Raw genomic sequence first — 13,610 nt, 5'->3', positions numbered from 1 at the left:
AGTAAAGGGAGATCAAATCCAGGCGAGAAGATGTTATAATACGTCTCTCAAGAGGGTCTCGGATCCGACTCCTATTGTAATTGGTACAGTAGGTGGGAATAACAGGAATGACCCAAAAGGGGAACCAGCTGAACCTCTGGAGGATGTGGTAATAAGTGGAGACAAGACTTTGAAGATTGGGACGCAGCTCAGTCCCAAAATCCGAGACAGCCTCATCATTTTCCTAAGAAGAAATTTAGAAGTTTTTGCGTGGACTCACGAAGATATGCCAGGAATTGATCCTGAAGACATCCTTCACCAGCTAAATGTGGATCCAGGTGTGAAACCGGTGAAGCAAAAAAGAAGAAAATTCGCCCCTGAATGGAATGTAGCCATAGCAGAAGAAGTGGAGAAACTTCTCGAGGCACGTTTCATCGAAGAAGTATATTATCCTGACTGGTTGGCCAATGTAGTATTGGTCAAAAAGTCCAATGGAAAGTGGAGGATGTGCGTGGATTTCACTGACCTCAATAAGGCCTGCCCAAAAGATAGTTTTCCATTACCTCGCATCGATGCATTGGTGGACTCAACAGCTGGATATGATTTACTCAGCTTCATGGACGCCTTCTCTGGGTACAACCAGATATACATGCATCCTGAAGACCGTGAGAAAACTGCGTTCATAACTGACCGAGGCCTGTACTGTTATAAAGTCATGCCCTTTGGTTTGAAGAACGCAGGGGCAACATACCAGAGGCTGGTAAATAAGATGTTCCGAGACCAGATCGGACGCAATATGGAAGTATACGTTGATGACATGCTAGTCAAGGGTGTGTTTCCACAGGACCACATACTCGACTTGCAAGAGACGTTCGCAACCTTGAAGAAGTACGGGATGAAGTTAAATCCCTCAAAGTGTGCATTCGGAGTTTCATCAGGAAAGTTCGTTGCTTACATGGTGTCCAGCCGAGGAATAGAGGCCAATCCTGAAAAAATACAAGCTGTCTTGGATATGCAATCTCCGAGAAACTTGAAACAGCTCCAGCAATTGACAGGAAGGATAGCGGCACTAAATCGGTTCATTTCACGATCAACCGATAAGTGTCTTCCGTTTTTTAAAGTCTTGCCAAAGGCCTTTAAATGGACAGACGAATGCGAAGAAGCCTTCGGACAGCTGAAAGAATACCTGATGCCTTTGCTGAGCCAGACAATACCTGGGGAGGTACTATATTTGTATTTAGCCGTATCCCGAACGGCTATCAGTGCGGCATTAATTCGAGAAGAAGAGGGAGCTCAAAAGCCCGTATACTTCACAAGTAGGGCTTTGAAAGGCGCTGAAGAAAGGTATCCCCAAATGGAAAAATTGGCTTTCGCCTTGGTTATAGCATCCAGGAAGCTCCGACCCTACTTCCAAGCTCATACTATCAAGGTGTTGACTGAATACCCTCTAAAGAAAGTACTAAGAAAGCTAGATCATTCGGGAAGATTAGCCAATTGGGCTATTGAACTAGGAGAATTCGACATCGAGTTTCTCCCTCGGAATTCTCTCAAGGGCCAGGCACTGGCTGATTTTCTGGCAGAATTCACTAATTTGCCAGACATCACCAGCTGGCGAAGTGATGAGACTTGGGTAATCTACGTAGATGGATCATCTACAAAGAAGCATGGTGGAGCTGGAATAGTAATGATTACTCCCGATGGGGAAGAATTATGTAGTTCATTGAAGTTGAAGTTCAAGACCACAAATAACGAGGCCGAGTACGAGGCAGTTTTGGCAGGACTCGGTTTAGCTCTTGAAATGGGAGCCGAATTTGTAGAAATACGGAGTGACTCCCAAGTCGTTGTAGGACACATTCGAGGGGAATTTGAAGCCAAGGGAGACAAGATGAAGTTATACTTATCTAAGGTGCAGGATCTGCAAGCTTTATTTGAGAAGTTTAGCATTGTGAAAATTTCGAGACCAGAGAATGAAAGAGCAAACCAGTTGGCCCGGATGGCCTCAACAGCTAGTAAAGAGATTGAAGCCGAGACTCCTATCCAAATTCTTCCACAGTCATCAGTTACCGAGACGGTGTCGGTCTCGATAGCCGAGACCATACCTAATTGGCAGCTAGAAATCGTGGAATACCTGGAAAGAGGAATACTCCCTTCAGATAAAAAACTGGCTATCCGATTGAAGGTAAGAGCAGAAAGGTTTACAATGATAAATGGAGTCCTTTACAAAAGGGGTTTCACGTTGCCACTCTTAAAATGTGTTGCGAAGGATGAAGGAAATTATATCCTTAGAGAGATCCATGAAGGGGTCTGTGGAAGCCATTCTGGAGCCAGAATATTGGCACATAAAGCAGTCCGAGCAGGTTTCTATTGGCCCAACATGAATCGGGACTCGGCAGATATAGTCAGAAATTGTGACAAGTGCCAGCGATTCGCTAACGTCACTCATCAACCACCTGAGGACCTGAGTGCAATCTCTTCACCTTGGCCCTTCTCCCAATGGAGGGTAGATATAGTAGGACCATTGCCTCGGAGCAGGGGAAATGCACAGTTCGCGGTTGTTGCTGTAGATTATTTCACCAAGTGGGCAGAGGTTGAAGCCTTAGTGAATATCACAGCCAAAGCAATAGAACGATTCTTATGGAAGAACATCATATGTCGGTATGGCATTCCCCATGCTTTTATCACGGATAATGGCAAGCAATTTGACTGCGACTCATTCCGAGCTTGGTGTGCCCAGCTGCGAATAAGGAACTATTACTCGTCTCCAGGGCACCCCCAGGCAAATGGGCAAGTAGAGGCCACCAACAAAACAATTTTCAAGATCTTGAAGAAGAAGCTGGATGATCGAAAAGGAAACTGGGCAGAAGATCTGCCAGAAGTATTGTGGGCATACCGAACGACCAAGAGAATTCCAACCGAAGAGACACCATATGCCTTAGCATTCGAAACTGAGGCAGTCATTCCAGCCGAGGTAGGCTCAGACAGTTATCGCTTAGAGACCTTCCAATCCGAGACTAATAACGAGGGGTTACAGTTGCGCTTGGATTTGCTACAAGAGAAGCGGGATCAAGCCCAAGTGGCTATGACAGCATATCAGGCAAGAGTGACTCGTTATTTCAACAAAAAGGTCAAGCCTCGAAGCTTCAAAGTTGGAGATATGGTTCTACGTAAAGCTACTTTGGCGACCAAGGACCCGGCTGAGGGAAAACTGGCTCCTAATTGGGAAGGACCTTATAGGGTGATTGAGTGCAAAAGAGCAGGAGCATACCACTTGGAAGATTCCAAAGGTAAGGCTCTTCCGAGGCCTTGGAATGCTGAGCACCTTAAAAAGTACTATGTCTAAAATGCTGGGATATGTAATATGTTCGTCATTTCATTAATTTAATTCAATGAATAAAAGTATCTCGGAGTTATGCACCATATAAGGTTCATATGTACAAATTGAATGACTTCATTAGTCTCCGAGAAGACGGCTGAAAAGGCTCTTCCGAGTCCCAAAAATGATGCAACCAAAAGGAGCATTCTCTTCACATAATATAACCGAGACCTAAACTCGGAGTAACAATCAAACTCTCCGAGACCTAAAACTCGGAGTAGCAATCGAACTCTCCGAGACCTAAACTCGGAGTAACAATCAAACTCTCCGAGACCTAAAACTCGGAGTAGCAATCGAATTCTCCGAGACCTAAACTCGGAGTAACGATCAAACTCTCCGAGACCTAAAACTCAGAGTAGTAGTTGAAATCTCCAAGATATAACTCGGAGAGATATAATAACAAATTTTTAACTACCTTAAGCAACAAAATAAATAAAGGTTATTCCGAGAATCATACAAATGTCAAAAACTCGTTTCATTAACAAAAACTTGAGGTATGTACAAATGATATTACATTATTTTTCCTTAAGAGTAACATCAGGGACCTCAGCGGAAATGGACTCGGCAGTATTGGCCTCGGCAGAATGGGCATCATCAGGAGCAGGTTCAGTGCCTCGATGTTGTTGATCCAAAAAGGGATCGTAAAAGAATTCTTTTATTCCTGCTGCATCGGGCATTTGTTCTTGACCCAGGTTTGCCAGTTGCGCCATTGCTGCATCTGAACATGGGATGTCCTCGACTTTCACTTTGTCAAGATCTATCCTCCGAGTCGAGTCCTTAGCCCATGCTCGAAAAGTTTCGAAGCCAAGGATGAGCCCGTCGGCCCAGGCAGAATTCCGAACCCATTAGGCGAAGGACAGCTGACGTAAGTAGTCGGCAGCTCGGGTTTTAGCTTTCTTTAGCTGAGCCCTTATTTGGGCATATTTTCCCTTGAAGAACTTGAGCTTCTCCTCGGCCACCACCTTGGCTTTATTCGTCTTGGCCACCAGAGTCTTCAAATCCGAGACCTCATTTTGGGCCAGTTTTAGCTGGTCCGAGACCCCTGCATGTGTCTCTTCCAACTGATTGAAGTCCTCCTTAACAATAGAGTTATCCTCTTGCAGGCGGTTCACTTCATTTCGGAGGCCTTCAATTTCAGTCAACAGATCGTTAACCTTTGATTCAGCCCTTGCCGGAGCCGCAACGGCCTCAGAGGTCTCAGCCAGCAATTTAGACTGCTCCTGGCCTGAGATTAACAACTCCTCGTCTTACGCCACAATGACTTTCGTCAGTTCCGCATTCTTGGCCTCCAATTCAATGATCTTGTCTTTAAGGCGACTTATTTCAGAAGCTGAACCCTGTACTGTCTTCCGAAAATAACAGTACAGTATCAACGACCTCATGAAACCCTATGAAAAATTCGGTTAGCATATGCATATCAAGGAAAACAGACTAACGTAAAGGTCAGAAAACTTACGACGAGTTGGTTGAAGAGCATTTGCTCGGTCATGCCCTGAGCAGAGGTGTCACGTTCCATTATAAGACCCTCGTGAGGAATCAAGTCCACCAATGCCTGGAAAGGATTGCCCTTCAGGTCGCCACCAAACGTAGCAAGGGGTCCGCCGACTGTCCAATCCACCCCCTCTGGTCTCACAAGCGCCTCGGAAGAGGAGGAGGTCTCGGCACTTAACTCAGAGGCCTTCTCGGCGCCAAAAGCCGTCTCGGCAGCAGAAGCCTTCTTAGCGTTGGAAGGTGTCGACTGACAGACCTCGACAGGCTTTGAAGCCTGATCCATGCGCTCGCCTTCAGCAATGGGTGATAGTGGCCTCACTCTTTCCTCGCCAACTGTGGCGGTACGCTCATTGGTTCCCTCCTGAACCATCCCTACAGAGGCCTCGGAGTTTTCCTCTAGTTCTATGTCATCCAAAATATGTTGGATGTTCGAACCAAGAGGTTGGAGTGACAGGGACCCGATGGGGATAGCATTATTTGCAGCAGCTCCCGCAGAGCCGAGAGGTGTAGCATTTAGCGGCCGAGCCGAGATGGGCTCATTAGCGAGGAAGGCCTCGACTTCTGCAGCAGATCTCACCACGGGCTTAGGACCCGCCTTTCTCCTGGCAGCCAAAAAATTAGCAAGTTGGTCTTGCAACTTTGGTTTCTTTTTTTCTGGTTGAGGGACCTCCAAGTCCTCAGGCTCGTCAACCAACTTCAAAACTCTGGCTGCCCGAGGAGGAGTGCTAGGCTTTTTGGCCTTGGCATCCATTTTTAAGGGGCCAGTAGTCCGAAACTGGGGAACTAAAGGTGGGATTGGATCCTCACGTATTCTGAAACCCCCGCCTGTTTGAAGGGGAATATTTTTCTGCTTGGGCTGTTCAATCATTTTGCCCTTGCCTTTCTCTAGACGAGATTTCCGGGGGGTAGCATCTCGGGTGTTGGCAGCTGGAAAATCCGAGGCGGCAAAGTTTGGGTCTCGGACGACCACGGAGGCAAGTCTCTTCCTTTTGTCGCCAGCACCTCCATCAAAGACCTCGATGCCCTTTCCTTCAGAAAAAGTTTCCATTAACTTAGTATAGAACATCGAGTTTTCATGTCTCTGAGCCCATGCTGCAACTTTGTCTACACGTTTCAGTTCGTCCTCATCGAGAGTCGGTTCTTTGGGAGCATTTTTAGCAGGAACACTCGTCTCCCGTGGCACTCTTGGACCTTTAGCAATTTCGGTAGGGTGAAATTCCCACTGACCAGTGGCAAAGAAATATTTAGCCTTCCACCGGTGATTGCTGGAATATTTGCCATCCATATGTATAAACTTCCCCTAACGACACTGGAAATTATATAAACCCTCACACTTTGGGTTCTTCTGAAGCCGATAGAACCACAAAAATTCTCTAGCAGAAAGGTAATGGCCTGGTCCAAGGGCCATTGGCCAGAGCAGAATACAGGCATAGAGGACTCTCCAGCCATTTGGTACGATCTGGTGCGGAGCCAGATTTATAAGACTCAGTAGCTCTCTCACTACCCTTGGGAAAGGCAGTCGAAAACCTGAACGAAACATGGTCTCGTATAAGCAAACCTCGTGTGCGTCAGAACGCACGATAGCGCCTACTTGCTCTTCATCAAATCGAAGTTTCATTGACCTAGGAATGAGGCATTCCTCTCGGATTCTAGCTTCATCAGCTTTACTCAATTCCGACCGCCAGCAGGCTGGGTAAGTGTTACCTCCGAGGCCATCCGAACCTGATCCTTCGTCGCCAAACATGATGATAGTTTACTTTAAGGAAAGAAGAAGCAAAAGGAAAAGAAGCTAGAAAGGAAGAACAGGTTTTGATTTATGTTGCCAGAAGACGGAAGAAGAGTGAATAGAATAAGGTGCTAACAGCCTATTTAAAGGGATACGACTCAATAGCAGGGGCATTAAATATGCCATGAAGCGACTAGGCCTCGGAAGTTCAATCGACGCCGCCTGCAGATGACATGTGTAAAGATACTTAAATGCCAGTCTTAATGAAGCGACAGGGCCTCGGAAGTTCAACCGACGCCGCTTGCAGATGACACTTGTAAGTGACAGGGGCTCGGAATCTCAACCGACACCTGGAATGTCAAAAGTCAAATTTTCCCTCCAAGATTTGAAATTTGAATTTAAGTTTATCTTCCAAGATTTGAAATTTAAATTTTGAATCTGAAATTTAAATTTCCAATTTTGCCGCCTAATTAATCCGGGACGGAGTCGGAAAGACAAAGACTGTCTCGGAATTTCTCTTAAGGAAAGCTGGCCTCGGTTCATTCCATCAAGACATGAAATTTCTTTAGTTTTATAAACTTCGAAATCGGGGGGTAACTGTTGGGTCATGAACTAGCCTACCCTTTATTGAGCAACCCTTGGGCCCAGCCAGAGGAAGCCCAAGTCCGAGACCTATTCAAGAGGCCCAAGTCCGAGACCTATTCAAGAGGCCTGAGTCCGAGACCTACTCGAGAGATCCGAGTCCGAGACCTACTCATGTCATTCGAGACCACGAATCCGAGACAACCCATAGACGAGACCATAAAGTCTGAGAATAACTCAGGACATATAAAGTCTCGGTAGAGGGAATAACTCTGATATCTTAAAAGATTACAAAGCGGATCCTCTGATCTCAAGTCGCTTAAATCGTGGAAGAACTAACAAACATAATCTTTTCATTCAAATGTTTGTTTAGCTAATATCAAGGGATAAGATTCCTTAATAAGTGGGAAATCAAACTTTCTCCAAATGCCTATAAATACAAGTCATATGATCAAAGCAAAGGTAATCACAACTCTCATAACTTGAGCTCTGCAATTGTTACTGTTATCCTTTCCCATTCTGACTTAGGCATCGGAGTGCTCACGCCGACTCACCCCCAGTCACTTCGATCCTTCTTTCTTCTTTGTTGTGCAGTCAAATTGTTCGGGTGTTGGTCCAACTCAAGCTCGGCAAGCGTGCCACGTCATCTTTTGGAAAACTGTGCTTCAACAAGTGAGAAATACTCTATAAAAGAAATATGGGTTCAATCGTTGAAAAGTATCATCATTTTATCTTAACCAAACGCTTTTGTTTTCGCAGTCACTTTTCTACATTTTCTATTGACTTAAAGTATCGGAGTAACCTCTACTGAATTGCCAACGGATCACTTTGAGTCATCTTTTAACTCCTCTTTGTTCTGGCATCTTCTTGTACAATCAAAACGATCAAGGCTAGACAAGCCAACTTGTGAGCTTAATTCATGTGATGGTTCATGCATCTGCGCAAAAAGACAATTTACATACATAGATTTTAACCACACTACCCCCTTTCTGTAAGAATTTCACAAAGAAATTAACCGAAAAGATAAACACAGCAAATCCTCAAAAGATATTATTCGGTGAAATAAATTTATTAAATAATTACCGCAAGATGTTCTTTTTTATTATTGTGGATTATTCGTTATATATATATATATATATATATATATATATAATTGTTGAACCATGCATCCTTGCAAAAACTCAATGGAGGAGAAAACGTCCCCACGTTATCACTTATCACAAGCTCTTGTAAGTTGCTCCTGATTGCTAGTGGGTGCATGCCAATCTGAATGTCGCTGATTGGCAGGCAAGCATACATAATAAAATATATAATAAAGTTTTGAGAAATGTTATGGGTCAATAAGTTTCTCATATTTTATATATATTTGTCTACAAATTCAATAGATCAATCATTAGATTTGTGGGGTTCATCATTAATTTATATGAAATTTATATAAGTCTACAAATCTAATAATTGATTTGTAAGATGAGATGAGTCAAATATAGAGAAAATATTGACCCCAGCCTTTCTCGTTAACCTACTCTTCTAATCTTGTTGTCTCTCATTAACTTAACATAATTTTACATCTATGATGCTTTCATCTTGGTCTACCAATGCTTGGCATTCATTTTCAAAACGTGCAATTTAAAAATACGATTTTTTAAAATGTAGTTAAACATTTGGTAAAATTATTGTTTAGCTTTTAAAAAAATATGTATTTTAAAAAACACACCTTTTGGCCTGCGATTTAAAAACATAAATTTTTTACATTTTCAAATCACAATTTTTAAAAAATAGACTCCCCCATATGATACATTTTGTGTAATTTAGTTTAAAATCTCATTTTTTTTGTCAGCCCTTGTCTTTTCTGCGTTTGTAAAATTCTTGTTACCAGTCTTTTGTTTTCTCTTCTAAAAGATAAAAAACATTAACAAACAAGCCAAATACAAAATATTTCTAAAAACACAAAAACAATCTTTATTTATATTGCATCAAAACATTTTTTCCAAAACAAAAACAAAAGTCATTATCACCAATTCCCTTCAAACCCTACACTTATGGAATCTTGCTATGAGGTTGTGTATCATAGACATGGTTTCTCTCTCTCTCTCTCTCTCTCATACAAACACAATCTATACAAGAGCATCAATATATTCTGAAGAAACAGCTAAATTATTAGGAATATCCAGAAGAGATGACCAAGTTCCAAAGCCTCTCGAGCAAATTCTTAGCCACCATTTCTCTCATTTTCCTCGTTGGCCCCATTTCAGTTTCTTCAAAGGGGAAATGTGAATCCAAAGAAGAAGATCCAAAAACATCCGATGCACTCAAATATAAGCTAATCGGCATGGCTGCGATCCTCCTTGCAAGTGCACTAGGAGTTTGCCTTCCATTTTTGATAAAGAAGATGCCATTTTTACACCCAGAGAAAGGTGTTTACTTCCTCATCAAGGCCTTCGCAGCAGGGGTAATCTTGGCAACAGGATTCATCCACGTACTTCCTGATGCCTATGAGAGTTTAAGGAGCCCATGCCTTAGTCAAAATCCGTGGGGGAAGTTTCCGTTTGCCGGCTTTGTTGCAATGTTGTCGGCTATTGGGACTCTGATGATGGAGGCATTTGCTACAGGGTACCAGAAGAGGTCTGAGCTGAGGAAAGCTCAGCCGTTGGATGCAAATGAGGGAAGTGATCATGAACATGCTGATCATCATGGTGCTGAATTTGTGTTGGAGAGATTGGATTCACCTCAACTTATCCGGCAGCGCATAATTTCTCAGGTATGTCAAGTCCCCAGTACTCTTCATTTCTGATAGCTTATCCAGTTATCCTCTCCATCTCTGTCCCACCAAGCCAAACAAGCAAACTTTTTTTTTTAATTTTTTTTTTTTTTTTTTTTATGTATATAAAATAATATAGCCGGCTTGTCTTGTTTACCAAGTGGTGCCTCTCTAATTTTCTAAAGACCATCAGAAATAAATTAATTGAATATCTGTTTTAATTAGCTGAATGGACTATAATTCTCAACAAATAAATTTCTCATGGCACCCCTCAGAATAATCATCCTTAAAAGAGTAGCTCAATAATTGGTTAGACACAACGTCTCATCATGAAGCCGAGGGCTGAAGTATATTCTAATTCCCAACCATTCATAATAGGCAGCAATAACCGAAAATAAATAAATAATGACTAGGCTGAGGGCCAAGACCACTTTCTAGTTCTTATATTGGTAAATAATTTTTAACACGATTTGTAAATTTGACAGAAACTCAATATAAAATTAGAGGATTAAGGTTTGGGGTCTGACCCATTTTATTAAATGGGTCAAGTTATGGTTAACCTATGTATGTAGTCTTTAGTCTTATACCCATAAGATTACTCAAACCTGATATGCAATATAAGGGCTGACAATTTTTTAAACCACCTGTGAATCCGACATAAGCCTAACACAAAATTAGCGGATTAGAGTTAAAGGATCTGACCCGTTTAATTAAATTAATCGAATTATGGTTAACTTAGATAGTCTTATACATATGCTTCGATATGTCTTATAACTCTTAAACCCAACACATAAACACAAATTACCACCCATAATTATAACAAGATACGAACTCACATAAAACACAATATATATCCCCATCTCTAATTTCCTCCCCTCTCTCTCTCTCTCTCTCTCTCTCTATATATATATATATATATATATTGTACAGATTTTGGAGTTGGGTATTCTGGTTCATTCTGTGATTATTGGGGTATCGCTTGGTGCTTCTGGAAGTCCAAAGACAATCAAGCCTCTCATCACAGCATTGAGTTTTCATCAGTTTTTTGAAGGCATGGGACTTGGCGGATGCATTTCTCAGGTACTCTTCAAAAAACTTTTAAAATAGAGAAATAGTATAAATTACATTTTTATTCAATAATTAATTTAAAATGTTAATGTGGTAGTTCCAATTAAGATTTATCTTTCTTTTTTTTTTCCTAACAATAACTAATTCAATAGTTTTTTTAAAAAAATGAGTCTTTATAAAATCAAACCAAACAAGTACATTTAGGGGTGTCAATGCAGGCAGTTATTTAACCACTAACCGCTATAACCGCCTAGTGGTTAGCGATTATTTGGTTTACTAACCGCTTTTTATATAATATATTTTTATAATTATAATTATAATAATATTTATACATATAACATAATTAATTGATCATTAATGATTAAATCACATTTTTGTTTTAGATAATTAAATCACAATTTGAGTATTAATATATTATCACTATAATTTATATGATTATATCACAAGATCAATTGATCATTAAATCATTTAATTATATAAAAACAAATTATACATACTCATAAGTCATAAGTATGCAAGTTCATACTAATACAACAATGAACAATTAAATATCTAGAGACTTAGTTTCAATGTATGTTATCAACTTATAAGTCCATATCTGTTATAAATTATAATTATACATTATACATATATGCAATTATGCATATTGAATAATATAACGTATACGATCAATACTTAATCATATGATTCAATTAAATTCAAATACTTTATTCAAGTTAATCATATTATTAATGTACAATGATAATGTGATTCGTATAATATCAAATTAAGTAATTGACATTGAATTAAATAATGGGTTACTTATAACTACAATTGAAGTATTAATGTATTATTATTATAATTTTAGTAATTTATATATTATCACTATAATTGATATGATTATATCACATGATGAATTGATCATTAAATCATATGATTATATAATAAAAAATAATATATATATATATATATATATATGACATAACTCATAAGTCATAAGTCTACAAGTTAATCATATGATTCATATTATTCATGTACAATGATAATCACAATTAAATTAAACAATCTGTTACTTATAGCCGCAATTGAATCAAAGCATTATTAGATACTTTATACTTAGAAAACATATATGACACTATCTTAGATTCTTAGATCTAAGATAATTTTATTATATTAATATGAATTGTGATTTGTGATTTGTGAGTTAATATGATCATATAATTTAAGTATGAGTATATGACCATTAGATCATTATGAATTTAGGACTTAGGAGTTTATCCACAGGATTTGCTAGAGGACCAAATGAGAGTATGTTATGTACAAGGATTGATGAAGTTAATGTTTTATTTGTATCATTTAATGTTTTATTTGAACTTTTTTTATATGTTGTGTTGAACTTTTTTTTTATATTTTGTGTTGAACGTTTGTTTTATATGTTGTGTTTTTCTTTTAAAAAGTTAACAGGTTATGATTTAATATTTAAGGAATTTTTTTTTAAAGTACAAGTAAATGTAAATTTGGGGTAAAATATTTTTGATTTTTCAATATGGGCTCACTTTATAGCAATTTGGCCCAATAAGACACTAAAAATGCAAAAAACAAATGAGGATAAAAAATGCTACAATGATAAAAATAAATAAATAAATAAAATAAAAAAGCTCAAAAAGCCCAATTTTGAAAAAGCGGTTATAGCGGGCAATTACTTGTTTTACTAACCGCTAACCGGCGGTTGGCCGCTAGGCGGTTACAGTTGCGGTTAGTGAAATTTAATAATCGCTAAGGCGGTTACGGTTAGAGTTTCACTACGCAATGGGCCACTTCGTTTGCCTCCCTCCCCACATGCCCGACTATCCAGCTTTGTAGGCTATTCAGGATGACTTTGCTATCTTCAATTAATTGCCCACACCGACTCCATAGAGTTAGGTTTGATCTCAGGAGTTCTACTATGATACCTTGTTAAATCACCACTTATCTTAAAAGCTTAAACTTGTAGGAATATAAATTAATCATTTAATTTATATTCTAACACATATTCTTTCTAAATTGAAATCAAAATCGAACTTTGCTTGACCATGCATTCAAAATTTCAAATCAATGGAGGCATTTTTATATTTTGCAGGCGAAATTTGAGTGTAAAACTGTCACAATTATGGTAGTGTTCTTCTCCCTTACCACCCCAACAGGGGTAGCTGTTGGCATAGGAATATCAAACATTTACAACAAGAATAGCCCAACAGCACTCATTGTTCAAGGCTCTCTCTTAGCAGCATCTGCTGGAATTCTGATTTACATGGCACTTGTTGATCTTCTTGCTGCTGACTTCATGAATCCTAAAATGCTAAGCAATTTTAGGCTCCAACTTGGAGCTAATTTTGCACTTCTACTTGGGGCTTGTTTTATGTCACTCTTGGCCAGATGGGGAGAATCTTAACAGTTTTAAGGGTTTTTTTTTTTTTTTTTGTGTGTGTGTTTGTGTCAATAGTAATAATGGAACCAAAGATTCTGAATCAAGATGTTTTTTACTCTTTACAATTGTTGGACCTATTTACAAGTCGTATAGATAGGGGGATATAGGATACATCTCTATGTCTGAAATTAGATATGTTTCCTTTTCCATTTCTAAAGACTTTCCATCTCTTCAATCTTATATATAT

General features: G+C 39.5%; 1 protein-coding gene across 1 annotated transcript; it reads left to right on the top strand.

Moving 5' to 3' along the window:
- Positions 1-9,172: 9,172 nt before the first annotated feature.
- Positions 9,173-13,507, top strand: LOC132171600 (zinc transporter 5-like). The gene is made up of 3 exons (XM_059582964.1): positions 9,173-9,909; positions 10,840-10,989; positions 13,076-13,507. The coding sequence occupies exons 1-3, from the start codon at positions 9,328-9,330 to the stop codon at positions 13,385-13,387; spliced, it is 1,044 nt and encodes a 347-aa protein (XP_059438947.1). The 5' UTR covers positions 9,173-9,327; the 3' UTR covers positions 13,388-13,507.
- Positions 13,508-13,610: the final 103 nt, after the last annotated feature.

This window comes from Corylus avellana, chromosome ca2 (assembly GCF_901000735.1).
Source record: "Corylus avellana chromosome ca2, CavTom2PMs-1.0".
NCBI lineage: Eukaryota > Viridiplantae > Streptophyta > Magnoliopsida > Fagales > Betulaceae > Corylus > Corylus avellana.
The sequence above is the reverse complement of the archived record's forward strand: the minus strand, read 5'-3'. Positions and strand labels throughout refer to the sequence as shown.

Excerpts from the sequence above, each read along its gene's own strand:
- LOC132171600 (XM_059582964.1), top strand. The coding sequence starts at position 9,328 with ATGACCAAGTTCCAAAGCCTCTCGAGCAAATTCTTAGCCACCATTTCT. Across the intron at positions 9,910-10,839 it reads GGCAGCGCATAATTTCTCAG|ATTTTGGAGTTGGGTATTCT; the intron begins GTATGTCAAGTC and ends TATATTGTACAG. Across the intron at positions 10,990-13,075 it reads TTGGCGGATGCATTTCTCAG|GCGAAATTTGAGTGTAAAAC; the intron begins GTACTCTTCAAA and ends TATATTTTGCAG.